The sequence below is a fragment of the Sciurus vulgaris genome, assembly GCF_902686455.1.
Source record: "Sciurus vulgaris genome assembly, chromosome: 7".
Taxonomy (NCBI): domain Eukaryota; kingdom Metazoa; phylum Chordata; class Mammalia; order Rodentia; family Sciuridae; genus Sciurus; species Sciurus vulgaris.
Genome location: NC_136467.1, coordinates 112,585,196 through 112,612,417, shown reverse-complemented (window position 1 = coordinate 112,612,417; position 27,222 = coordinate 112,585,196). Strand labels below are relative to the sequence as shown.

Here is a 27,222-nt window from a genome sequence, read left to right as displayed (position 1 = left end):
TCAGTTTGGGGCTATAGAAATTAGCTTCAAGATCTTATGGGGAAAAAAAGATCTTATGGAGATATGAATAGTTTTTCATACATTTCCTGTTTGAAAAGTAACAAAATTCCTGCTGTGCTTGGACGCAAGTTTCCTCTTCTGCTTGTAGTCCCAAAACACAGAGGCGTGTGTACTGAAAATCACTAGAGCCATTTGTTTGTTTGTTTGTTTTTTAAAGGAAAGGAGAACAGTAGAGTCAGAACCTAGAAAACACATTTCCCAGTGCCTTAAGCTGTTGAAACTGTACTTGACAGCTTTATTTTGAGTTTTGGAAACTCAAAGGACTCAGAAGAAGATGGCATTCAAAGGGTATTCATATAGGAAATAAAGAATAATCCTTAAAACTGAAACTGGATGATAGATCTGCTGTTTCTTTGACTGACGGATGCAGTTTTTCAGCCTTTCTCTGGCCTTTTTATTTAGAGAAGGGCACAATAAAAGAGAATATAAGTTAAAACAAAATCACTGTAAAGAGAGTACAAAGCCAGACTGACAAGTAGCAACTAATGAGCCACTGGAGAAAAAAGCAGTCATTTTTAAAAGGAATAAGCTGTAAAGACTGGGTGATTACTGAAAAGACAGCCATTTTCTCCCCATGAGCCAAAGGATCTGAGTCCTGTTGGTACAGATGTGTTATAATCAGTTTTCCTCCTCTGAAGATGAGGGGCTAGGCTTGCTCCTTTTCACAGTCCTCTCCAGTCTTAAGGCTTTCATACTGATCTTTTTAACTACAATATTGAAAATCATCTCAAAAGTGGGTTAGGAGATAGGTAACTAGACACATATTTAAGTCACTTGAAGCTAGAAAACTGAAGATACAGTTTTGTTTTAGCTCTTTGTAGATTTCCCAAGCTGGTATTTGAAGTGTTGGTTTTGGCCTCCCAGAGCCACAGCTTATGCCATGGGTCCCTGTTGCCTGTTAAGTTGCACGTCCCTGCTCTTCTTTGCTATGCTTCCAGGTAACTAAAAAAGAGAATACTCTTTCATCAAAGTGAACCCCATCTGAGGGTCTTCCTACAAACATTTTAATAAAATTTCAAACTGCATATTTTATAACTTCTCATTGAAAGTTTGAAAAAATTTTCCTGAAGATTTCTAGAAGTCAAACAGAACCACTTTAGGTTATGTAGGTGAAGTGGAGTCATTCACATTGAGGGAAAATCCTTCAGTTACCAAAAAATGTGGCAGACAAGGAGGCTCTAACAAATATAATAACCAGGTTACCACTGAAGGAAACAGGAAAAGAATAAAAAGATTGATAAAAATATAGTCTGTGAGTTGGAATTGTTGAGTCCCACAGTGTCACATTGCATATGAAGAGGCCCGTGACCCAGCATAGTTAACTGACAAGTACACCCTGGAAGCCTGTCAAGATGCTGTCTCCAAAGGCACTGGCTCAGAGGCTGTGTCAGCCAGGAGAGGTAGAGCCTTGGGCAGATGCAAATAACATGAAAAAATTTAAAAAAAGGAAAATTTCAGCAGGAAGGAGGAGGCATCTTCAGGAGCATCTTCTATTGTAGTTCAGAAAATCCAGAGAGTAAGGAAATTAAAAAGACCCAGGACACTCATGCCATCTGAATTAGTAGCTTTTGTGAAGGCAGAAATCACTTAAGGCTTAGAGATAAATGATACCATATTAGAACCTAGGACAAATTAAATGCAGATAATATTAATAATTATAAATAGTTATACCAACCAAGTCCAAAGTTGGGAAAATAAAAATGGTTCCAGGACCATCTATGAATATCAAAAATCCATAGATGCCCAAGTTCCTTATATAAGAAGATGCAGTATTTGCATTTAACATGTGAACTCCTCCTGTATATTTTAAATCCTCTCTAGATTAGCTATAATACCTAGAACAATATGAATACTATGTAAATAATTGTTTTAAATACATAGAAAATCCTTTCACAGACATTATCTTATTTAATCACAGCAACTCATTGGAGTATCACTATCATTATGGTTTGTATTTTGCCAGTAGGAAATTAGGTCTTAGAGACAAGGACATATCTTGGGTCACATAGTGAAAGAGAGGAAGAATAAAAACCCAACCCCAGGTCTTGACTCCAAATAATATGCTTTTTCCCACTATGCTTTGTCATAGGAGTTTCTACTTCAAAACCAGACTTTTGCTACAAAAACCTGTTGGGTATCATCCAAAGAGGAATTTTATCTCACTGTTCTTAAACAGGTCACACCTAGATAACAATAGTAGCCCCTATAAATAGCCAGCACCCATGCTTGATGTAGGTCAGAGGACTCAAAATAAAGTAAAACTCATCAAATCGTTAACCAGAAATTAGTGGAAATACTATACCTTCCAATTTTATAAATATACATTATATTATATAAGGTAAAATGTTCATATTAATGACATATTAAACTTCAAAGTCTGTGCTTTTATATGTAAGAAAAGGAAATTTAAGGCTACTTAAATTATATATAACAACATATTCTACACTGTAGGAGTTCAAACATTGATATAAAAATTATTTATTTTAACTTCAGATAACTTAGATCAATTTGCTTAAAGAATCTAGAATGAAGAACAAAGAGAAACGTCTCCCATCATTACTCTCATTGAATGTATAAACCTAATGTTAGTGTTAACCCCATTTACTACTAGACTTAACGATAGAAGTTTTTCTTAAAATACTAATGGTGTTTCCATTTTCTTTTGGCATGTGTTACAAACTTTTGTTAAAAATTACATATATTTATTTTATGGGCAAACATTCCAAAATTTTGAATTGACATTTTGTAACTGGAGAGAAAACCTAGATTTTTTTTTTTTTTTTGCACATTGAGTACATAAATTTATTACCTCATTTCAAAAAAACTGTAAACTGTAATACTGTTTTAAAAAATTTCTTTTAGTTGTTATGGACCTTCATTTAATTTGTTTATTTATATGTGGTGCTGAGAATCAAACCCAGTGCCTCATTAGGCACGCATTCTACCACTGAGCCACAACCCCAACCATGTAATACTGCTTTTTAATGAATGGGACTTCTCTTTACAGGAACAGTATTTCTAGTAGAATGTTTGATGATAGTTTTGGAATTCTCATGATTGTCTCAGTTGTAGTAGAATCAGACTTTAGATCTGGAAAGCTCTTGGAGATAATCTAGTCAAATACCCTTCTTTAACTGGCTAGGAACTTGTGGGTCAGGGAGAAGAAGGAACTCCTCCCTTATCATCCTGCTCAGTGTGGGGCAGTGTTGGGGCCAGAACCCACATCTCCCATTGTTGGTCCAATGCTCTGTAATTATTTTCTCCTGCTGCCTTCCTCAGAGGCTGCAGATATTCAGTTTTACTGTTATTTATTTATTTTTATTGTTGTACATGGCCATTATGACCTGAAGGAGAAAACAAAACAATCTAACCTGGAACCATCTCCTCCTCTTCTTTTTTTCCTTTCCTCTTTTCACCCAAAATTAAGTCCTTCTGAAGAGATTGAATGGGTTTTGCCCTTCATCTGCAGTAGCACCATCTCTCTTGATCAGTCACCAGCTGTTTGGACCACATCTGGAGTGGGCTCAGTGAACATTATTCTCAGGCTGAAAAAAATAGGTCTTGGATTTTGTCCTTGGCAGGCGGAGAACTTCACTGTTTGAGAAGCTACTACTGAACTGCTGTGTTTGTCCCTTGTCCCGCAGCTCACTGAGCAAACCAAGCTTCTTCTCTCACCGTTTTTTTTTTTGTTTTTTTTTTTTTTGGTCATCAAAACAAGTAGCTCCTCTCAGACACCTTAATACATAATTAGGTGTGTCTGTTTACACTTGGGAGACAGAAGCCTTCATGTCTCAAAGAAATACAAGGATCGGGGAGCAGCCACAAACAGATGTTGAAAATGTCCATTTGTGGCAAGTTTATTGCTATAGCACCAGGAATAAACAGAGATGAGACCCCTCTGGAGGGGTGTGTGTATATCAGGAAAAGTGTTATCGAGCAGAGGAGAAAGTGAAAGGAGGTCCTGATTCCTTTTTTTTTGCTTTTTGCTTTTCTGATTTGTGGTAGTATTTGTTTATCTCATACAAGAAAGAAAACTTCAGTATTTGACTTTGGCTGTTTGAAGGCTTTTGCCAAATGCTTAACAATCTGTAGGGTTTGATTTCTCTCAAAAAAACCACTCTGAGAACAAGACTGTATGTAACTAAGATGTGTTTGTTTTTGTTTAAATCACTCAGAAGAGAAATCATCTCTTGTCCATTGTTAAAAGAGAGGTTTCAATCAAAGGAAAATTCTACATATTCTAAAATATACAAACAGCTCTTTGAAATTGATGCCAAATCAAACTCTAAAAGGGACGTTTTTCTTGCAGAAGTTTTGAGTTAATTCCGTGTGCAGGGCTTGAGTGGAAAGACTCTGAGAATTTCAGAGGAACGAGTTACTGCAACACCACATTTGGATTTGGAAGTTACATAAGGAGCATTGTCTAACTGTAGTGCAGACTTTGTACATGATTTTAGACTAAATCCTAGCAACAAAGAAAAAGAAATTATTTTCAAAGTAAGTCAATTTTAAATAGAAGGTAATAGTTTGGTTTCTGATGTCATTCGATCCAAATATCCAATGTGAAAAAGCATACTAGCTATCACTTTAAAAATAAATAGTTAAAATGTCCCTAATTTTTAAAGGTACATTGTTGCTTCCATTATTGGGAATTCTATTTGGCTGAAAAGTAATACATACTAGGAAGGAAGTGTGGTATGGGAAGGGAGCATAATAGGAAACCTAAAGATTTCACTTCGGTTCTGCCACTAACTAGCTCTGTCTTTGAGATGTTTTTCTTTTTTTTTTTCTTTTTTTTTTTTTTTGACTAAACTTCACTGTCATTTGTTACCTATTGTTCCTCCCTTATAGACTCTTTGTGAAGACAGACCAGATGTATGTAAAACAGTGAAAAAGCAATGTGCAAATTTGAGGTGTTATCTTTTTATTTACTTATTCTTCTTGAGAGTCAGTCTTGGATGTGAGAACTGATCATTTATTGGGACTGAAAGGAGTCAGAGAAAGGTTTTGTGGGTAGAAGAAGGGGGCAAGCCAGGGTGCAGGCTAGAATAAGAGATGCACTGCAAGCTGTGATCAGAGCTGTGGATCTGGAGCTAACTGGAGTCCTTTGGGTTCAGACACCCAGATTTCTTAGTAGGTCAAGAATGGCAGTTGGTTGAAGATGTACAGGTAGAAGTCTGAAGGTACTCACAAATTGCATTTAGAATGAGAATTTAGGTCAGATTTGGTTTTGATATCATTTTAAAAAATGGTTTTTATATATTACTCTGAGAGGTTCTATAACACATTTAGAGGTAAGTAGCTCAAAGGTTCCCATTCTTAAGGAATTTAAAAGTCAGTAGAGGCAGGTGACAATGTGCTTATAGGAGAGATACCAATGAAGAACTAAGTGCAGAAGAAAGAGAGATTGCCATGGTGGTGTGGGGGCGGGGATGTAGGCGGTTAATACAATAATGTACAAAGAAACTCCCTGGATGAAGGGGATTTTAAAGACTGCTTAGAATTTCAAGAAACTAAGGTAGGGTGGAGAGAATACTAAGGACTGAGGTAAGAAGGAAAACCAAGGCAGCACAGGTGGGAAAATTAGAAATGGGAAAGGCCTCAGTTTGATTGGATTATAAAAGTCAAAAAAGAAGTAGAATGAGACACAAGACTGAAAAGGTAAGTTGGGACAAGATTGTTTGCCCTGTAAATGTTGTAATGTGCCTAATGCAGAGATCTAGAAATATACACAAGCCTGAGTGAAAAAGCATGGCATGACGTCACAGGCCAGGTAGGCAGCAATGAACAAGGAGTCTAAGGAATCAGAAAGTTGAACAAGAAAGGATTCAGGAATCCAGATAAGCACCTGGGCGGAAGATACAGCACAAACAAAAGTGGACCTTGAGTATAAGGCAGCCCTCTGTCACAACCAGGAAGCCTCTTATATATTTTCTCCTGGGACAGGAACCAATCCCAGGGTTTGACCAGACCAGGCCTACCTTGGGGAGCAGGTAAGTGGATGCCTCTGACTGTGGAGGGAGAGAGCACAAAGATGAGGATAGGCCCTGGCAGGATGTGCTTTCAGGCTAAAGCCTGTCCCTTGGCTCTAGGTTAATAAGGGCTGTATTAGGCCTGGGGCAGGGGAGTCTGCAGGAGCTGACTTTTGAGACTGAATAGCACTCTGGTAGTTCAGGTTCTGGATCCGGGTCATTGGGCAACTTGAGCCACAGGCCTTAAGGTCCAAAATGGCCTCAGCACTGTTGGTTCCTGCCAGGACACAAAGCCTTTCCAGATCTATTTTGGAGAATTGTATCTGAGAAAATGGTGTCCCAACCTTGTCAGGTTTTTCATGATTCTTCCTTGTACTATACTACCGTCTGGAGCTGACTTCTCCTTTCCCAAGGCCTATCTTTTGGATCACAGGTAGATTTGGTTAGATTTGTTGGTCCTTGGTTTATAGTGGCTTTTATATGAACAGAGAATTAAAATTCTGAAAACACAGTGCGTATGTTCAGGAGTGGTAGAAATTGGCCTTTAAGGTGATTGTTGGCTTTTCTTAGTCCCCTTTTTCTATAGCAGCAGCATTCTTTTCTCAATCACGATTCCTACAGAAGAGTTTTGTTGAACCTGGAGCTGAGTGTGTGGGATTATTCAGGAACTTCAGGATTCTGAGTCTCAGTTCATATGTTTTCTAGGTGGGACAGTCTTTTTTGTAATAGTTGCATTAAGAAGGAATACCCTTCTGAAATGGAGATGTTTGCTCTTTGTTGTGTATTCTAACCAAGAGTCAGATAACCTGAGGAATATAAAATGCCATTTGCTTCTGATTACTCAGAATATTAGTAGTAAAGACAGTATCCAAATTCCAGCACTGGTTAAGCATGTCATATCAGTGGCAGGCATTAGCCTCCCCATTCTGGGACCCCTCCTCCTTTTCATCCCCAGGGGTGTCATCGATAATTGATCAGAACCTTTTCATCATTGCCCTCCATTAGCTATGGCCAGCTGTTAGAATTCTCTTGAAAATGACCTGAATCCACGCACCTTAGAGGAGACTGTGGTAGCAGAGCCCCACAGATCTGTGGCCAGGTCCCAGGCCACCATTTACTATAACCTTGAGGAAACCATTTCATTTCTTTGAGGTTAAATTTGTCTTCCCCAAAATGGGGTTAGTGACATCATATACCCAGTAGAAGGGCTTCAATGGGATAAATCTTCTCTGCAGCCCTGGGCCAAGGCAGTGGTATCTCAGTTGCTTGGTTAGCCACTCTTTCCTCCTAGTCAATCTTTGCTAACACCACGGGATACTATGACTATTAAATCACTTATAGGATTCATATGGTTGTGGAAAAGCAAAGACTGGCCTGTTAACAACAGTCAGATCTGGTTCCCAGCCCATCATCAGGCAGCTTCGAATCAGAGCATTCCTGCACAATGGGTTTCGGCTTGCTACCAGGTTTGAAGGAAACGTGGCTCAGATTTTTCCACTGAAGCACCCCAAAGGGCAGAGGAAAACTAAGGGCTCCTTCACTGTGCCAGCACTCCCCAGTAGGTGGGCATAATATACTTCCCCCAAGGAGAATACTTCCAAGTTTCTTGTTATATCTAAAAATTCATGTGAAGTTTATAACATGTCTGTCTTTGTTTTAATAAAAAAATAATGTTTTAACTTACTCTAATATCAGCTAAATGTCCCCCTTCAGGAACCCTCCCCCATTTGTCCTCTTCTTGTATTTCATGCCTTCCTATCAGCCAAGCTTTAGTATATAATATATAACATCTCAACCAGTTCATAAATTTCTGCTTTTAATATAGTCCAAGTTACCACTAGCACAGGCCACAGGAAAATACCAGGCTGTCCTCTCTGAATTCAGCCTTTTTTGAAAGATTTACTTAGGAACAATTTATCATTTAGTTGCAATTTTAAAAATAATCTTAATTGACCACATATGTTATCAAATAAGAGTTGGTCTTGTAGTCTCTGCCTCCTTCCCTATCTCTTCCCGCTCCCTCATGTGTGCATGCGCACTACATTCTGCCAGGATTTCAGAAAATTAATTATGCCACTCTAGGCAGATAACATCACAGGAAAGCCTTCCCTGATTTAGGAAAAGATTACTAATGTTGAAGCTGTTACTTCTAGGAGGGAAAGTATCACTTTTAAACCTCTTTGCCTCCTTTTCCTAGTTCTTCCTCTCTTAATTGTGGCTCCATGTTTTGGTAGCCATAAGTTATTAGTGGTTTTTAATTTTTCTGTAACCGAAATAAAGTCTGAAAGGGTGGATTTGTCCCTTTTTTCCTCCTCTTTTCCTTTTTTTCCTGGCTAATCGGAGGAACGCAACCACATCTGAAGCCACTTGGCTCATTATGAATTTCATGGAAACTGATTCTCTGAAAGTGTTTCCATATGTGTGTTCCCAATATATCCCATCCTCTCTAAATGGGAGCACAGACGTGTGCATGGGCTGGAAATGGCTTCAGGATGTGACAGAGCAGTCATATGACTGCCACGGCACTGTGGGTGGCCCCTTCTGAAAGACACGGTGTCCTGGGTGCTGGCCTCCTTCCTGCAGCGGATCTGGTTTCAAAGACTATCCACCCTTCCCTAGGATTTAAAAAGTTCCTAATCAAGGCCCAGCAAGATCTCTTTTTCTTTTTCTCTGTTTTCTGTCTCCCACCTCCTCCTCCTTTGGCTCTTTCTTTTCTGTTAGTCTCCTTCCCGATCTGCATACATGTACACTCACACAGCTATGGCCTGCCCCCTTTCCCTTTACAAAAAGGAAATATGCTATTCCAGCAATATCCTTAACATTTGGGTGGATTGAAGTCTTGGTTGATGTTTCAGAAGATTGCCAGTTTCCCACTTCCCTTCAGCATTAACATACTTTCTTAGCCTTAGCATCAGGCAGTCTTTCAGAATTTGTGAGCATGCAGTGGAAAAGTACAATTCATTACAACACAGAAAACAAATATTTATACTGGATAGTTGAGGGCATTCCCCCCCCCACCACCTTTTTTTAAACTGAAGTTTGCTAGCCATTTCATCATCTTAAAAAATTGATTTCACATTCTCATTTTTCTGGTTTCTTCTCCATCAGCATGATCCATTACATTTCTCCCATATACAGCATATTTCCCTAATTATTATCTGATGAAATTAGATTTAATTTAGTGATAAATACTTGATTATTTTTTAGTGTGAGGAGATAAATTCAGGGAAATTCTGAAAACTGACATAAAATCCCTTAAGATCTTCATGTGGAAAATAAAAAAAGTAATATTTTGCATGTAGTTTAAATTTGATTTTTAAGTAATGTTTATGTAACATAACTCAAAGTGTTGCCTGCTTGAGACCATCCCCATAACTCATCTGTTTAGCAATTTTTTCAAAGCACTTGTCTTTTCTCAGTACTAGATTATGTATCAGGTAAGGTCTAAAAAACAGATACATGGTTCTTTTTACTTGAAAAATGAAAATATTTACCAAAAACAATGATAATGCTTTAAAACAAATGAGGTGGCAAAATTTATATACATAAATGTCCAAGATATGCATGGTTTAAAATGATGCTGATTATTTGTACATCACATTGGAAGGCTTTGTGTGGCTACGAGCTGTACAGACAGTGCTCGCTTACACTGGTCTGGCATAGAGGAGAGAGACGTCTGTGAGTGCTGAGGGAAGGCTGAGCAAAGTTACCCTGAGGGTCCTGACTGTGTCACACCATGAGTAAGAGGGGTCACGCTGAGGAGCAGTGGGACATGACTTTAGTAAATAGGGCAGAGGCCTTTGCATATGCCTGTAGCTGCCTCCTCTTTTGGCTTCTTCATTGTAGAGTTGTTCAGTTGTGCCTTTTAAAAGATGGTGGACCAATGCTTGTGTAGGGGATGATATACTCTAGTTTTAGCATTCTGCCACCTGTGTGACTTTAAAAGGTAGTTATGTACATGGAAGAACTTTTTGTGTTATGGGTGTTTTCATAAAATGCAGATCTAAGGAAGCTCAAGGCAGATCCTCTACCCTTTCCTACTGGCATGCTTTGTTACGCAGCAGAGGTACTGTAGAACACTGGACCTGAGACGGAAGAAACACAATGGAGTCTCAGGCTGCCACTCAGATCCACCACATCTGCAGGCTTCCTGTCTTAACTATCAAGGTCACCTGTAGTCATCTATAATTCCTTCTTTTTATTGGTGGTGCTGAACCCTACACTTGCTAGGCAAGTTATGCTCCCAGCCTGCACCTATGATTCTTGATACTCTACATACTGGCCCTATATACTTGTCTAGAAATTCAGACGTGAGAGTTTTACTTCCCTTACTTCACTTACTCCAAATAAATGCGTGGCCTTAATGGCAACAGTTAACACATGATCTCCAGAGGAAACAAATGTGCTAACCTTCTGATGGGCTACGTATTTCTGGCCTGGCCTTTTTCCTTTTCATCTCTTCAGAGCTCCCTCTAAACAGAGATACTGTTCTCATGCAGTACAGGTGCCAGGAATGAAGTGGGAATAAATGATGGTAAACTGAGGGTACCTGTTCAGCAGGAGCAAACAGCTATTATGGGGCCCCTGCCTGTAGTGTGAAGGCAAGTGATATGATCATAGACAGGAAGAGCTTTGAACTCTGAAAGAGAGTTGTACAACATTCTTTAGGTAGGGAAGGGATATGAAATACATTTTAGGTTTGATGTCAGCATTGCTTAATACTTTTAATATAATTTGTTTTTTAATGTGTCAGAAAAGTACTAGCTATTGTACAGTTACTGATCCTTAGACTCATTTACTTATTCTTTTGTCCATCTTTCCATACACCCACTTTTTTTATTATAAGTTCTTACAATGTGGACTGGATTCTGAGAGAGATGTGAGGAGAAAAATCAATCCTTTACCACCTAAATCAGTCTATAGTTGAAAAGTCTAAAAAACAGCTAATAATTCAGTGAAGTAGTAAGGACCCAAGAGATGATATAGAAAATAAATGCTACTGGAACAGAAGTGAAGGAAGTTACAGGAGAGAGCAGTTGGAAAGATGCAGCCAAAGTGTCGTAAAGGAAGAAGAAGCTTCTTAGTTACCCGAGAGCCAGCTGCTTTGCGAAGATCTTGTATAATCTATGTTCCAGTAGGAAGGCTTCCATGAGGGGGTTAATAAAAAGTTCTTGGGTTTTATTTGAGATTTGTTGAAGCAATAACTCCTACCATTTAAAAGGCCCCAATGAAGCTTTGAAGTTAACACCTCATTGCCGAGAAGCATGATGGCTTTTCATTCTGTACGTTTATGCCCTTGCATGAAAGAAGTAGGACAGAGGACTGTGAATGTGCCAACATATGTTCAGTTTGGATTCAAAGCCCTTTTCCTTTTTTCTGCCCTGACTTGCCTCTTCAGCTGGGATGTGTAAATTCTGCTGCTTAGAGGGGAAGGTAACACGTTTCTTAGCTGATAGCCCTAAATGACAAGTACCTCATTGGTCACTCTTCTCAAACTCAAATTTCCTTTAATTCTGAAGATCATTCCCATTTTAAATCAACCATCTACTATTAAATGAGACAATGTATGTTAAAGTAAAGGCCTAGAAATGTCAAGTATTAGCTGTTAGTAAGCTCTGAAGGGGAGACAAGCAGTATTGTATCTCTGTCCTCACAGCTCACTCTTCCGTTGGGAGTCAGATATGACCCAGGGTAGTAGCATTAGAAAGCAGTGTGTGCAAGATTTGGTGCAGGATTGCAGGCCGTGAAAATTAAAGGAGTGCAGAGGCTTTCTTTCACTACCTCTTATATTGGTTCATGCAGTTTCCATTTTCTCTGAAGACCCTAGGGTCCTAATTGGGTTAAGGGAGACTATTTTCTTTTTCCTCTTAGGACCTTATGGAGAGGGCCAAGATGTTTTTACTGTTTTTGGTGGGGGGGATACTACGGATTGAACTCAGGGTCACTCGACAACTGAGCCACATCCCCAGCCCTACTTTTCATATTTTATTTAGAGATAGGATCTCATTGAGTTGCTTATCATCTCACTTTTGCTGAGGCTGGCTTTGAACTCTCCATCCTCCTGCCTCAGCATCCTGAGCCACTGGGACACTAGGCGATGATTTTATTTTTATATGAGCTTCATAGACATTTTATTAATATATTCTTCCCTATGGATATTAGACTGTGAAAAATTGCTGCTGCTGCTGTTTTAATGAGCAAGATTCTTGCAGCTCTCTTTATGACAACTCCATTTGTTTGCAAGCTGTCTGGCTGTGGCTAGAGGTGTAGACAACAGCTTTGGAATGAAGTGTATCTATAGGAAGCCAGCAGATCCTAAGGGGATCAAACCCTTGACCTTGGTCTCATTCACATTTTGCCCTGAGCAACTGAACTAATTGCTTACTATTTAGCAGATTAGATCAACAACAGGCAAGAGTTGTTAATGGCATCCCCAAAATAGTAACTCTTATTGGGGTAACACTTAGGCACCAGAAGAGTCTGGTTAAGTATTTCTCATTTAGGCAAATATACTTCCAAGATACAGAGAGCAGGGAAGGGTGGGGGGAGAGAGAGAGAGAGAGAGAGGAGTATCTAACACTGCATGTCCTTTGTTGGAAGTCAAGAGAGGTTTGTCTAGACATGGCTCTGCCTCTCAAATCGTGTTGTGATGTTGAGTGAATGGCTCCCCTTCTCTAGATTTTGCCTTCTCTATTTGTCAAAGGGGGATTGATTGCAATTATCTAATCAGTAAATTACGAGTTTAGACTTTGCCATCAGAATATCCCCACCAGCAGAAGGGAGTATATGGGTAATTTAGAAGTTCTGTGGGCATAGCAGAAAGTGTCATAAATACAGTTTTGTTGAAGTCATTTTTATATATCTAAAAATTCACTTCAGTGTTGAATTTTCCTTCATATCATATTTATGTTTGCTGTATAGTGTACCCCTTTCTCCAGGGACAGGCACTGTGTTTATCTTGGGGTTCCAGTAACTACTCTCTGTTCCTAATGCCCCCAAATGTAGGTTCATGCTGTTTTGAAACTCTTAGAACCAAAAGATCTGTATTGACTTAGTGCCATTGACTTAGTTTAGTGCCTTTGACTTCTGAGCAGTTTCCATGGTTCAGCTTAATGGGCTTAATGTGCTGGAATATGGAGGAGATACATGGATCACAGCAGGAAGGATAGATTTGTGCAAGTCATTCCTTGCTATTTTATTACTCAGTAGAGTTCAGTGAGGAGTTCTAAACTGGCTCTGGGGAGCTCTGAGGCTACCAGGTACATTACTAAGATAGTTGTTGAGTTTGGGGTTTCCGTTTTTGAAATTAGATTGAGGTAATAGTACTTTCAGAACTCTAGGCTTTCATCTTGGGGGCTCTTTTTTAAAATTTCTTTTTGTAGTTGTAGATGGACACAATGCCTTTATGTTGTTTATTTTATGTGGTGCTGAGGATCAAACCCAGTGCCACACACATTAGGCAAGTCCTCTGCCACTGAGCTACAGCCCCAGCCCTTGGGGACTGTTTGTTAAGTCAGATTTACATTTTATTTAGTTGATATAATATCCAACTTTTTTTTAAAGCTCAATGGTTATAATGGGGCTAGTGACACAAGGTATTAATAGGTAGGACATAGTGTCAAAATAATCAAAGGACTATGTTTCAAAGAAACCATGAGTTCATCTCCAAAACAAATATCAGAAATAGAGATTCACACCTATTCAAGGAGAAAGATGTAGTTGTTATTTGCTTCTGCAACAATGATGTAAAATAAACTGAATACTAGAAAGAGATTTATATTCCTTTTGTAAGCTTAGTATTCCTCCCACCTCTTCATGATAGGTTATTATGTAAGGATTACATCATACTACAGCAAACTGCTAATGTTTCTTTATACAGAACACTTTGCAGTCTGTTTCAGAAACATTTCTTGGTAACATAAAATGACTAAGAAAATTCCAGGAAATTCTGTTATTTGTAAATTATTAAATTATCCTGTAATCCCTTTAAAGTCCACTTTAGTTCACTTTGTCAAGAAAGGGTTAATTCTTAAGACATTACAATCTCAAATAACTAAAGTGATTGGTCAAAATACTGTAAACCTAGCAGAAATTTGTTGCATTGTTTTCTGTAAACCATAACCAGAGCTCATTAATTGAAAAATGAATGTCAATTTGTGTTAGCTAGCATCTATAAACCAAGAAGTTTCAGTAGTCCTGGCATGTGATGGGTAATAAAAATATCAGCAGAATGTATCAGGTAAAACAGAGAGGGTGGGGGTTGCAAATTCAAAACCGTATTGGAGTTTACTGGCAGGGCCCCCATAAAGGGTTTTAATGAGGTTTCTGCTTCAAAATAAATGAAACCACATGGAATTTTAATTATTACTACAGTATTTTTAAAGTATGAATGTTCATGAGAAGCTTTTTTTTTTTTTTTTTTTTTAACATGCCTATCTGTGTGAACTCTGCTTCTGTGAGGGCAAACATTGCCATTTTAAATGCGACTTCTTTCAGTTTTAAATTGCTTACATAATCTGTTTTTTCTCATGTGCTCTAAGTATTGAACTTAATGCATGTGGAAGTGACCTGTCTATAACTATTAGCTTTGCCTACTCAAGTTCACCTAGATGCTCTGCAGTGAGAGTCTACTGAGGAACAGCTGTGCTTCCATTTACTGCTGTATTGTTTAGGACAGTGCATAAACATTGAGGGAGATGTTAAATCTCATCTGCTCCCATTCTGATTGTGTCATAATCACTGCTTCCACAGTTTAAAACTTAGAATTTCATTTTGGGGAGGGGTGAGGGAGAAGCAAGTTGAGTAGGGAGGGATTGAAGAAAAGCCTAGAGTAGCTGGCTCTCTGTGTTAGTTTTGACTTGTTATCTTGAAAGTGTTTGCTTCTGGTGTCAGAGGCTGCTCACTTGCTTTTCACCCTTAGCAGATGGGCCTGTGGGTTCTGGGATGGGACTAGTGAGGGGTGGGACCCTCTGTCTACCCATCTCCTGAGGCTGTTGCTCCTCCTCTGTCTTGGAAGTCATGGTCATAGACATTAGAGCTGGAAGGGAACTTAGAGCTCCTCCCCCTCATTTTACAGATGATGACACTGCCACCTCTGACTTCTGCCTCTGGCCTTCCACTCTCAGTAAGAAGAGCCAGGCAGGTGAGACTTTCAAACAATTGTGGGGCTGGGCAGGGCTGGGCTGGGCTGGGCTGTTTGACTGGTACTGTCCAATTTGTGAGAAAAAGTTTCGTTAACTATGTGTTGCTTTTATAAGTCACTTTTTATTATAAATGCACATCGTGGTACTTACTCCTAGCATTTTATGAAGATTATAAGCAATGTGCATTTTAACAAAAATGAAAAACCCTCAATCAGCACCTTTAAAGAAAAATATTAGGATTATTCCTTTAATGGACATTTTAACATCCAAGAACAAAGGCTGAATAAAAAATGTAACTTGAAGGAGTGACCTATTCACTCAGGGTCTTTGAGAATTGCCAAGTATTTTTTCTCTTATAGCTAAAAGATAAAAGGAAAAGCAAATATATGAGATCCAAATCATGGGAAGATTTTAGAAGGGATCAAAATCTTAACAAGAACACTGGTGTTATGAAAGGGCTCATCCCAATTCTGTCGGTTCTAGAAAATTAGAATTAATCCATCTTAGACATCACAATTATATTTTTAGGCACTTCAGAAAACTAATTTCCACATGCATTGGTTTATTACTATGGTTTCATAGTTGGGCACCAGAAATAACTATTAAGGAGGCATACTGGTAATGTGAGAAGTTGAAGGACTTCACATTTTAGGGGAAACATCTTAGCCTCTAGGTTACTGCTTCAAATTGACCTGAAGGTAGTTCTGTAGGATGTGGTGCAGGGGGCCTGGTGGTTGGGAGGTGTTCTGCTCTTAATCTCCCCAGGCAGTGAGCCTTTTGCAGAAGCTGTTGTAGGCTCCTGGCCTAAATCAGGTCCTGCATCTCCCATGTAGACTCGAAATGCAGTGCTAAGCCTCCCTGTCCTCCCTCCTTACCATACTTTCAAAACCTACTCTCCTAGTTTATGACCCTAGGGAGATTTTCTGAGGACTAGACTCTTCCCTTTGCCCCCAGAAAAGTAAGATAGTTTCAGATTACATTGAAAGCTGGTTTGATTCCACTGTAACTAAAATGAAGATTGTAATAAGATATTAAATTCTTTAAGGGTTTGAAGGAAGTGAGGAACATGTTAGGGTATCTTTTTCATGTGCCTTCATTGATGAAGAACCCCTGGCAAGAGTACCAATGATAAGACTGATCTTTTTAGAATTTCTTTACATTGGGTTAAGAAAAAGTTTCACTTCAAATATCTGAAGTGCAAGAAGAAACAAAAAGGGAAAAAGATCAATGAGGATTTGGTCTTAAAGTCTGGTGAGTGAACCTATATAATCAGTGTTGGGTTGGCTTACACACATGACCTAGCACACATTTGGATTTTTAAAGTCCTTTGGGATTCTCTGGGGGTGAAGAACTTAAGGATAAATGCCGTTAACTATAAAAGTGGAAAAAAGACTATGAAGTGACTGGTGCATTTGAAAGTCTGTTTGTGACTTGCTGTTCCTTTTTGGGAAGGCTAAAGTTTTCTTTTTTTTCTTGTAAAAATTCTATCATTTTAATTGATATTTACAGATTTTTTCCCCCCATCTTCTGTTGTAATTTTTAGGTGCTTCAGAACTGGGCCCTTTTTCAGACCCCAGGCAGTTCCCAAGCATTTCATCCCTCACTGAGAGCCGCTTCTCCAACCCACGAATGCACTATCCAGCCACCTTTACTTACACCCCGCCAGTCACCTCAGGCATGTCCCTCGGTATGTCTGCCACCACTCACTACCATACCTACCTGCCACCACCCTACCCCGGCTCTTCCCAAAGCCAGAGTGGACCTTTCCAGACCAGCAGCACTCCATATCTCTACTATGGCACTTCATCAGGATCCTATCAGTTCCCCATGGTGCCCGGGGGAGACCGGTCTCCTTCCAGAATGCTTCCGCCATGCACCACCACCTCGAATGGCAGCACGCTATTAAATCCAAATTTGCCTAACCAGAATGATGGTGTTGACGCTGATGGAAGCCACAGCAGTTCCCCAACTGTTTTGAATTCTAGTGGCAGAATGGATGAATCTGTTTGGCGACCATATTGAAATTCCTCAGCAGTGGCCCAGTGGCATCTGGGGGCCACGTCCCACATGTGTCAATATATACATATATAAAGAGAATGCATATATATGTATATCAATTAGCTACTAAGTGCCTATTTTCTAGATTTTTCATTCACTCAGTCATGATCTTGCAACCGTAAGAGGGTAGATATTGAGAAACAGAAGGCCCAGGAGAGACAGTCATAATTGGGTTTCAGATTATTTACTACTTAAGATGTAATTTTTACAAAGGAATAACCAAGGAACAAGTATTTTTGTTGTTGTTTGGTCTGTTATTATAAATAACCTGTTCATATGCCAGTTGAGAGAGGTGGACTCCAGGCTCAAGAGGAAGAAGAGCAAAGCCGCTTCCTCTCTGTGTTTTGAAACCACACACTTCATCGTTGCAGCTGTGTGTGGGCCAGTGTACTCGGCAGGCCAGCTTACAAAGCCAGTCTCCGTGCACATTAAGGGACAAGAGATAGATGGATGCTTCCCTTACGGTACCATCCATTCACAGTAGCTGTTCCAAACTTTGCTTTCAGACTCGCTGCAGGCACTCAGAACTGTTTAGTTCATTTCCCCCCCTATTCTAAGAAAGTGACTTCAAAAATACTGATCAGGATAGATTATTTTATTTTACTTTTTTATACTCCCCCTTTTCCCATTGAACCAAAATGAAATCTCACCCCCAAGATCCCTCTTTCCTTTTATGCAAAACTGAAAATGGCAATACCTTAATATAGCCATAATGGTATAGATAGTGTTTGTGTTTGGCTGTGTGTTATTTGTTTTCTTTTTTTTAAATTATGAATATGTGTAAAATCTGAGGTAACTTGTTAACGTGAATGGTCATATAACTTTAAAGATATATTTATAATTATTTAATGACATTTGGACCTTTGAAACATTTCTTAGCGTATTGATATGTTGACTTCGGTCTCTAAAAGTGCTCTTTATTAAATAACAAATTTCTTCAGTGGGCTAGAGCCATATCTGAAATATTGCTAAGCAATTTCAGTTCATCCAGGCACAATGTGATTTTTAAAAATACTTCCATCTCCAAATATTTTAGATGTAGCTTGTCTTGTAATGTATGAAGGAAATTTGTGTTTAGTTCTTTCAGATCTTTGATTGCCTCTAACAAAGCTTTGCCTTTTAAAGCAATAATTAGGGATTTAAAAAACTACCCTTAGCCCTTTATCATGTGTGTTGCCCTTTATCAGCATGAAATGCTGGAGTGATGTGGTTTCCTAATTTCTTTCAGATAATTATGACTCTTGCCATATTAAAAAGACAAGCACAAGTGAGTCATTGAACTGCAAAAAAATGTTTTGTGGTTTCACAGTTAAGCAAAACTTTAAATCGCCAGGTTTCTTAATGAAGACATAGTCATCTTAAAGCCACACATGTGGATAAAGGATCAGTGATAATACACAGTGCTATCTTTATAAAGCAAAATTACACCGTGGATTCTTAACTCACCAGCCTTACTGAACAGTAAATCAGGGGAACCCTATCTGCCTTATCAAGGCCCCTCTGGCAGCCTTCCACATACTTTGCATTTAAAGGAACAGAGTGTTGTCATTGACCTAGGGGAGGTGGTCATCTAAGTTCGAAGTTCTACAGGTAGTTGATGTGAGAAGACCTAGAGCTGTGGGAACCTACAGAGCTACTTTTGATATTTGTATTTCTCACACAGAAGGGCCAAGAGCAGGCAGGGTTTGTGGAGTTGGTGTATACCACCGTGTATGAATTTGAGCTAGAGCTCTTCTGTGGGATGCACTTTGACCACACCTGGCACCGACATGGCCAACTCCCACGTGGGAGGCCTTAATCCAAATCAGTATCATTTAATGACACCACCAGGCAAATCCCTGATCTCTCCTCCTCATGTCAGGGCACCTTCATTTGAATCCCATGACCTCCTAAGTAGAACTCTGCAGAGATTTGCCTTTGGTCCCCAGTTGTCCCCTTTATCTTTAGTCTTTCTCAAGCCCACCTTTGCAGGCCACCAAGCAACACAGGACAGCTGTGGGGCAGGCAGACCTGTGTCTGCTTCCTGGAGAGTCTCCCTTAGAATTCATCCTGATTCCTAATACAAATTAAGGAGAAACAAACAAACAAACCCCACTCCAAACACTTTGCCTTTTAAAGGTTGTATACCAAGTATGCTTAGCTATATAAGCCACTTTTCTATTACTTAAGATGGAAGTAGTAATTGATACTATTTATTGTTTGTGTGTGGTAGCTTGAAGCACACCACTGTCCATTTATTTGTAAGTATAAAATATGTGTTTGTTTCAGCAGCACTTAAAAAAGCCAGTGTCTGGTTACACATTTCAATTTTAATTAATTGACATAAAAACATTACCACCAGTGCCAGCTGCACCCTATTTAATAAAAAAGGTACTATATTTGTACATTATTTTTTAATGTTAAAAGGGCTTTTTTAAGTTTACAGTACACATAGTAAGTGACCATAGGGATGCTTTAGTGTTGAAGTGTTATTATAGTGGCTGCAGGCAGCAACCCAGAAACACTTTAAGTTTTTTTTCCTTGGGAAAAATTCAAGCACTTCTCTCCACCCTCACTCCTGACCGCCCCCATTAAGGATAATTCATGTTGTTTAGAACAAATTCTGTCTTTTTTTGACCTTGGGGCTAAAATTCATTCATTCATAACCCCACCCCCACCCTTCTCCTGAACCCTTACTTTGCACTGGGTCATGTGTATGATTTGTAATTTTGAGACCAAAACACTCTTCCTGCTACTCTGGAACTGTGACCAAATCAGCACTCCTCTTCCTTGGGATTAGAATCACATTCTTTATGTAGCACAGACGTTGCTGGAATTCATAGTGTGACCAACACGGTCACATTTTTTATTTGTTGTCTCACAAATTTTAACCTATGTCTGAGTTCCAGAACAGGTGCCACAGCTTTGATTTTAGATTAGTTGGAGTGACATCCATCCTGGACCTGAGTCTCAGCAGGTTAACTTGTTTGGTCTCTACACTGTCTCATTCCCCATTCTTCCTCCCACCCTAGCCAGGGCCCTTTAAAAATGAACAGAGAAATAAAACCACGTGATTATCCACCATAAATTCAGAAGGGAGGAGATGTGTGTGATGGCTTAAAGGGCTCCCTTCATCCTGAGAAAAGGGCCCCCAGGATCTAGGCTAACATGAAAACACAGCATTAGCAAAATTAATCATCATACCTATGGTATTTGAAAGAACAATAAACTAAATAAAAGATGACTCTTCCAACTTGAATTTGTTGTTCTTAAAAGATAATGCATTTTAAAAAATTACTTTTCTATGTGAGAATTTTTTAGTTGTCTGTTTACTTCATGTTTACAAATAATTGTTTGCTTTTTAATGCAGTACTTTAAAATATATCAGCCAAAACCATAACTTACAGTAATTTCTTAGGTATTCTGAATAAAATTCCATTTTTTGGATATGTTTTACCGTTCTTAGATTTCTGTGGAACAAAAACATTTGTAGCATTTTGTGTAAATACAAACTTTCATTTTTATTTTTTTCCAATTGCTATTGCCCAAGATTTGCTTTCCATGCACATATTGTACAAATTCTGCTTTGTGCCACAGGTCATGATTGTGGATGAGTTTACTCTTAACTTCAAAGGGACTATTTGTATTGTATGTTGCAACTGTAAATTGAATTATTTGGCATTTTTCTCATGATTGTAATATTAATTTGAAGTTTGAATTTAATTTTCAATAAAATGGCTTTTTTGGTTTTGTTATGTGTGTACATTGGATCTTTTCTCATCCGCGGTTTCTTTAGTCTGATGCCTACTCCTGCCTACACCTGGGCACTTATTGGTCTCAGGGCTTCCCAGGGCTGGATCAGATCCTATATTACTCGTGAGAGGAGAAAGAATCTTGGTAAGAACTGTGTTCTTGTTTGTCCTATACTTGGAGAGGGGTGAGCACAGAATCTAGCAGTGAACTTGTGTGCTTAACCTGTTAGAAGAAAGGAGTGCTCACTCTGTCCTTGGTAAAGCCCTCTCTTCCACCCACGGGATCAGTCCAGGCATTTAGATGGCAGTCTCCATGGTTTCAGTATCCTAATCTCTGGGAACATGAACAGGGCCCAGCAAGTGAATCCCGGCTGTAGTTAGGTCTCAAGCAGTCTAGATATAGAGGATAGTCTATTTTCCTTCCCATATCCCCTTTGGGTTCTTAATAACAAAATCAATCAAAGCCTAAGGATGAGAAAAAAAAGTGGATCTTGGTCTGGAGATCTCTAGCCTCAGAAAATTTCTACTAGTGAACAAAACTATAGATAGGAAAATTTTAATTTCTTGGCCATTGTTTATTTTTGGTAAGTCCCTCCCCTATGATAAGGTTGAGGGCCTGGGATAGGGTGGTTTCTTGCTTTCTGTAAGCTTTGACTTACCATGGTTCTGAAAGAGGGACCCAGGAAACCAAGTTATGGAGAAGTGTGGTCACTGGCCAAGCTGGCCCTTGTCATACTGAGAGTTATATACCTCCTTTAAGAAGATCTGTTCATTCTTAACCCTTTATCACTGTTTTCTGAGAAGTCTGATTTCTAATAGGAGCTTCCTAAAAGCACTTGGGTGAGCTCAGGCCAGGGAGTCTGTTTGCAACTCTTTGAGGATGTATATTTACTTATTTATTGAAATTAAGCATCCATGTGGCTTTAAAAGTCATTCACAAGGGAGGTAGCATGGGCCTTTCTTCAGTTTTGTCCAGCAGCATGGTTTAGGGCACATCACTTTTCTGAGTCTCAGTTTTTTGGCTTATGGAAAAGTATTGGGCTAGACCTTGGTGCTATTGACCTTTCAGACTAGATAATTCTTTGTTGTGGTGCCAGGGGTGGTTTCCTGAGCATTGTAGGATGTTTAGCAGCATCCCTGGCCTCTACCTACTGGATCCTAGTATCACTTCCCAGGCACAGTGACAAAAAAGAATCTCCAGACATTGCCAAATGTCCCTGGGATGGGGATGGGGAGGGCAAAAATCTCCACTGATTGAGAATGGTTGAGCTAGAGGTTCTAAATTCTAAGGTCAAACTTGATTGCCAGAGCTGATATGAGAATACATTGCTTATGAAAAAGTAGTCATCGGGCAGAAGACTGAGGGGCTTCTCAGTAATAGATGTTCGTGGACCTTTTCTCTTCCTTTACCTGACGGACCCTTAGGTTTAGATGCATGGTGAGGGTGCTTCTGGCTTTTCCTCTGCATTTCTTCTTCCAGTCTACATCCTGGCCTGCACAGTCAGTGAACAGAATAGCTGTGGGGCCTTGTTAGGCCTGAACTGGTTGACCAGATTTATCATGGCCTCTCTGTTTCTCACTGAAAGGATAAGCGGAAGAAGAAAGCAATTTCTCCAGTGTTTTTGACCCCTCATGTCCCAAATATTTAATGATCAGATATTTCTGTGAGAGTGAGTATTTCCTGTTAACTCAATCCCGGCTGAGACTGGCCCAATAAACACCTTAGCTCTCTGTTACAGAGTTTATTTGGCTGGGAAATGGGTATTGCCATGTAAACAGGAAGCCCCCTGAAGTTATTATCTACAGATGTGGTTGAAGAGCCACATGTTTATATTTATGGGATTTGAAAACAGTCTGAAAGGCAAAGGAGGATGTTGGGGAAGCCCTCATTCACAGTCAGTGAGAACAGGTCTCACAGACTGTCATGAGTTGGTTTTTCATTCCCTTTGGAAAAGTGTGGTAAATAATGACACAACTAAGAACCGCTACAAAAATGGAGAGACCAACTCATTTGATTTAATGACCACTTCTGTCTAGATTATTTTAAACTATAGGCAATCCAATCAATTGGCCTCTCTGTTCCAACTACTTGAAAATCATTTTAGAGATCCTTCCAAGGAAACAATGCTTTAGGGGTGTCTGAAAAGGTAGGAGTCTTATGATAACACTGTTGCAGTCCAAATTTTTCTAGGGAGGTAGAGGACAATGAGTAGTTGCTATAGTTTGGTGGGTGGGGGCCAGCTGACCTGTGAATTGCAGGCACCCTCTCATATTTGAGCCCAGAGACAGTTCTAAGGGGCAGAGTTGTCCCAGCATTAATGACATGACTGTGCAGGTGAGATCCCTCTTGTACCCATATGTAGATATGCTCTGAATCATTCCCCAACCATCCCTCTGCTTGTCTTCCATGGGTTTGCTCCTTGGCCTTGGAAAAGCTGATGCTCTGTATTTAAATTCTGGGCTCTGAGTAAAGGCAAAGGAATCTTCCCTCCTGCCCATCCTTCCCATGCACCCTGGTAGGCCTCTATGTGACTTCCCAGGGGTTTCTCAGCAGTAGCTATTCAATCTGGAGGTCTTGGAAATGTGATTTTAAAAGGTGTGAATTGAAATTTAGCAAAGAAAAGGATCCAAAGGGTAATATACCAAGGTTGGTGCGTGTGTATGTGTGTGTGCTCACACACTTGTGTGTACATGTGTGTATGCATGCCTGCTCGCCTGAAGGAGAGAGCAGGGGACGAGCAGGAAGAATGGAAAGGGAGATGAGGCTCACTGTACCCATAAACATGCTTCTTGGCACAGCATTGATTTGTCTTAGTTGTTTGTTATTTCTGCAATTGCTGCAACAATAACGACAACATAAAAGCACCACCTTCACTTACAAGTGGTGAAGAAGCAGTTAGTTTTGTTCAGATTAGTTATTAGAGAGGAAAAGGGACCATGGACACTCCTTGAGGGAGCATGGTGGAGCTGACATTTAAGAAGAGGCTATTATTCATTTTTGTAAAGCTTTTATTCAAAAGCTTCTTGTGACTCAACAGGCCTGCTGTTCAGATATGCTCAGTCAGTCAGAAAGCAGAGGGGTCAAGTTTCTGGAAACTTACTTAGCTTTTACTAAAACATTTCATTTTCTTACTATCATGTTGCAATTATGTTGGGCCACTTAGTAGAGTTTTTTGAAAAACTAGTTTTATGTTTTAGCATTGCAAACATAGCTCATTTCATGGTTGCTATGCATTCTTCCCAGGTCCTTCTGTCTCATTCCATAGCCAATAGAAAGGGAAGAATTTCCCTCACCTACCATTTTCATATAAAAATCAAGAACACAACCTGGTGTGTGGTGGTGCACAGCCATAATCCCAGCAGCTTAGGAGGCTGAGGCAGGAGGATCGCAAATTCAAAGCCAGCCTCATCAACTTAGTGAGACCCTGTCTAAAAATAAAAATAAAAAAGGGCTGTGGGGTTGGGGTTGTGGCTCAGTGGTAGAGCACTTACCTGGCCTGTGTGAGGCCCTGGGTTTGATCCTCAGCACCACATATAAATAAATAAATAAATTAAAGGTCCATCAACGACTAAAAAAAATATTAAAAAGAAACTGGGGCTGTGGCTCAGTGGATAAGTGCCCCTGGGTTTAATCTCTGGGACCAAAATAAAGAAATCCAAGAACATACAGAATTTTTTTTCTTCTTCTTTTCTTTAGAGTAAAATTCTTTTCCTGAGTCCTTCAAGGAGAAGTTCTGGAAGCTAGGTCCTAGTTCTTGAAACTAGAACCAGCACACAAAATATTTAACCAGTTCTCAGGTGACGCTGCTCCGCAGGCGGCAAGGAATTTCTCCTGGAGCACCCAAAGTAACAGAGTTACCCTGAATGTGGAAAGGCAAGGAGGAGGGAGCAGGCTCAGTGGGATCAGAGGTGAAATCTACAGTGACAGAACATAGGGTGTGTTTAAGGGGAGCACCAAGAACCCCCAAAGCACAACTGAATGATGGATTGATGTAAATGTGCAAACCCATGATTTAAAAACAGCGAAAAGCTGACAACACGTAATTGTGACACACATAATTGTGGGAGTATTAGTAAAACGGTTTTATGATTTAAATTTCCTTTGGCATCCTTGTCTTCCTGAATCAATTCATTTTTAAAAAAATAATTCCATCCATCCCCAGCAGTGAAACAACTCTGACCAGTTTCACTTTCTGTTTCTTTCTCTTCATTCTTCTATCCCAAACAGGAGGATCATTCCATATTCTAGTAATACCTTCGCCTCATTTTGTTTTCTCTAACAGTCATTTAATATTTAAAGTCATGGAAATCACAATGACTTGACTTCTTCCCAGCAGTGTGCCTAAGGAGTCTTTTTTGGTTGAGCAGATCTAGGGACAGAGAAAATTGGTCTCATAGAAATCCTCTCATTGGTACTTTCACAGGCGACAAATGCGGAGATCACTATTGAATATAATTCCCAGCCACATCTTCTGGAACACAAACTGTGAACTGCTGGGAGGTTGGTGAACCAGCTTTCAGTCCTTGTGGCCATGAAGGACAGAGAAGCTTCCAAGAAGGAGGCAAGTGCCGAGCATTGTAAGGAGTTAAGTGGTTAATAGGAACTAAGTATTTTTTACTAGCTAATAAAACCTCTTAGGGTTTTTCATATTATATAGTTCCTTCAGGCTCCCAGCTCAATGCAAAAACAGAAAAGACAAAAACAACAACAAAAAGCTGGAGCCTAAATACCAGTGCTGTCCCAGTCTTGTTTACTTTTTCATTTCCGCAGTTGTAAAAAAAAAAAAAAAAAAAAAAAAATTCCTCTGGTAGTTCAACTTTATCACACTGCAGGACCAGATCAGAGTTTGAACAGCTCCAGTGTTCCTGCCTCCCTGTGAGAGGAAAAAGTACGCTCTGTTTCGGAAAAAGGAGACCAAATGATGGATTCATCAGGAAATTTTAAAATGAAAGCAGTGGTGGAGGAGGGCCAGCAGATACTGAGCTGAAACCCATCTCTGGAATCCTGAATGCAAATGATCTCTGTCCTTTTATTGCCAGTGGTGCTGTTCTCCCAGCAGAGCAGGATGTTCTTGTTTTTAATAATAGCCAGACCAGATGCTAACTTCTCCCCAGCAACATGCTGTATAAGTGAGAAGGCAAACAGCTGATTCCTGTTAAGATGAACACCAGGAGAATAAGCCAGAAAGTATGAGAATTCTCTAGAGGGTTTTGCTTTGTAAACCCCTGTTTGGCAGAGAGATCACAGAATCTGAGCTGAAAACACAGTGTGTCCCCCTGTCCCCCCTGCACCCGTTTCTTGGCTGAGCTGCTTACTGGGGGCCTTTGAGCCTCTCGCCTTTGCCATCCAGCCCTGTTCTAAGATAGCCGGAGGACCGGCTTCAGCTTTCCCAAGGGGGAAATTCGGAAGCCCTGGGCCTTTGGGCTTTCAATGACTGTAGAAAATACTCATCAATAGCAGGAATTTTTTACTTGCTCCTTGCCATAGAAAATAGTGAAATCCTGAACACAAGCCAATATTTTAAAATGGCATCTTTGTTCCATCTTTTGCACTCGTGTCTGCAGTAAGATTCTATCAAATCTGTCAGATACTATTTTGTTTTAGAATATGTCACACATGCAACTTGCTGCTTTCTTTCCCAGAGAGCTCAGAGCTGGTGTGGGGCTCCATGGGGCCAGGATGACCAGAATAGACAGTGACCAGGAGGCATGTTGTTGCCAGCTCATGCCACCTTGGAATGCTTTCCTGATGTCACTTCCAGACAGTGCTTAGAGGGAAGCGTCTGCACAAAGCTTTCCAGTCTCTCTTGGGGCTTGGTGCCCAAGGCCAATAGGCAAGTGAGAGGGAGAGAAGGAAGGGATAATGGAGCAGGTGGGGAACTCCAAGAAGCCACCTCTTCACTGTATCCTCCTAAGCTTCCATCCTTCCTCTCTCCATCTGCCATTCCTTCCCCTGCAATACAGAACAGGTTCACTGCCATTTTCTCACTTATTTTCCTTCTTGCTTGAAGTTCATGTGGCTCTGATCTCATCAAGATGAACATCCTGGGAGAGGAAGGAATGGGTAACCAAGATGTGTTTTCTCCTTCCCCCTTTAGGATGGCACTGGAAGCCATTGTTTTAACTTCCTTCTGAGGAAAAGTCAGATCTGCTACCAACAGCATAATGGCATATGCACCTGGCACTTCTCTTACTATTTCACAGGTCTTATCTTAGTCTTCCCAGCAACCTATGAAGAAGCTGGTACTGTTTTCATCC

At 39.9% G+C, this 27,222-nt stretch overlaps 1 protein-coding gene across 6 annotated transcripts in view; it reads left to right on the top strand.

Annotated features, from left to right (window-relative positions):
• Positions 1–20,965, top strand: part of RUNX2 (RUNX family transcription factor 2) — a 211,216-nt gene extending 190,251 nt beyond the window's left edge. For 3 of the 6 annotated variants that reach the window (XM_079147684.1, XM_079147682.1, XM_079147687.1), the window contains 2 exons: positions 15,109–15,174; positions 16,719–20,965. In XM_079147684.1, the coding sequence (XP_079003810.1) occupies positions 15,109–15,174; positions 16,719–17,197 (545 nt within the window). In that variant the 3' untranslated portion in view covers positions 17,198–20,965. The remainder of the gene's footprint in view (positions 1–15,108; positions 15,175–16,718) is intronic. The other 3 variants (XM_079147685.1, XM_079147683.1, XM_079147686.1) reach the window with 1 other exon arrangement.
• Positions 20,966–27,222: the final 6,257 nt, after the last annotated feature.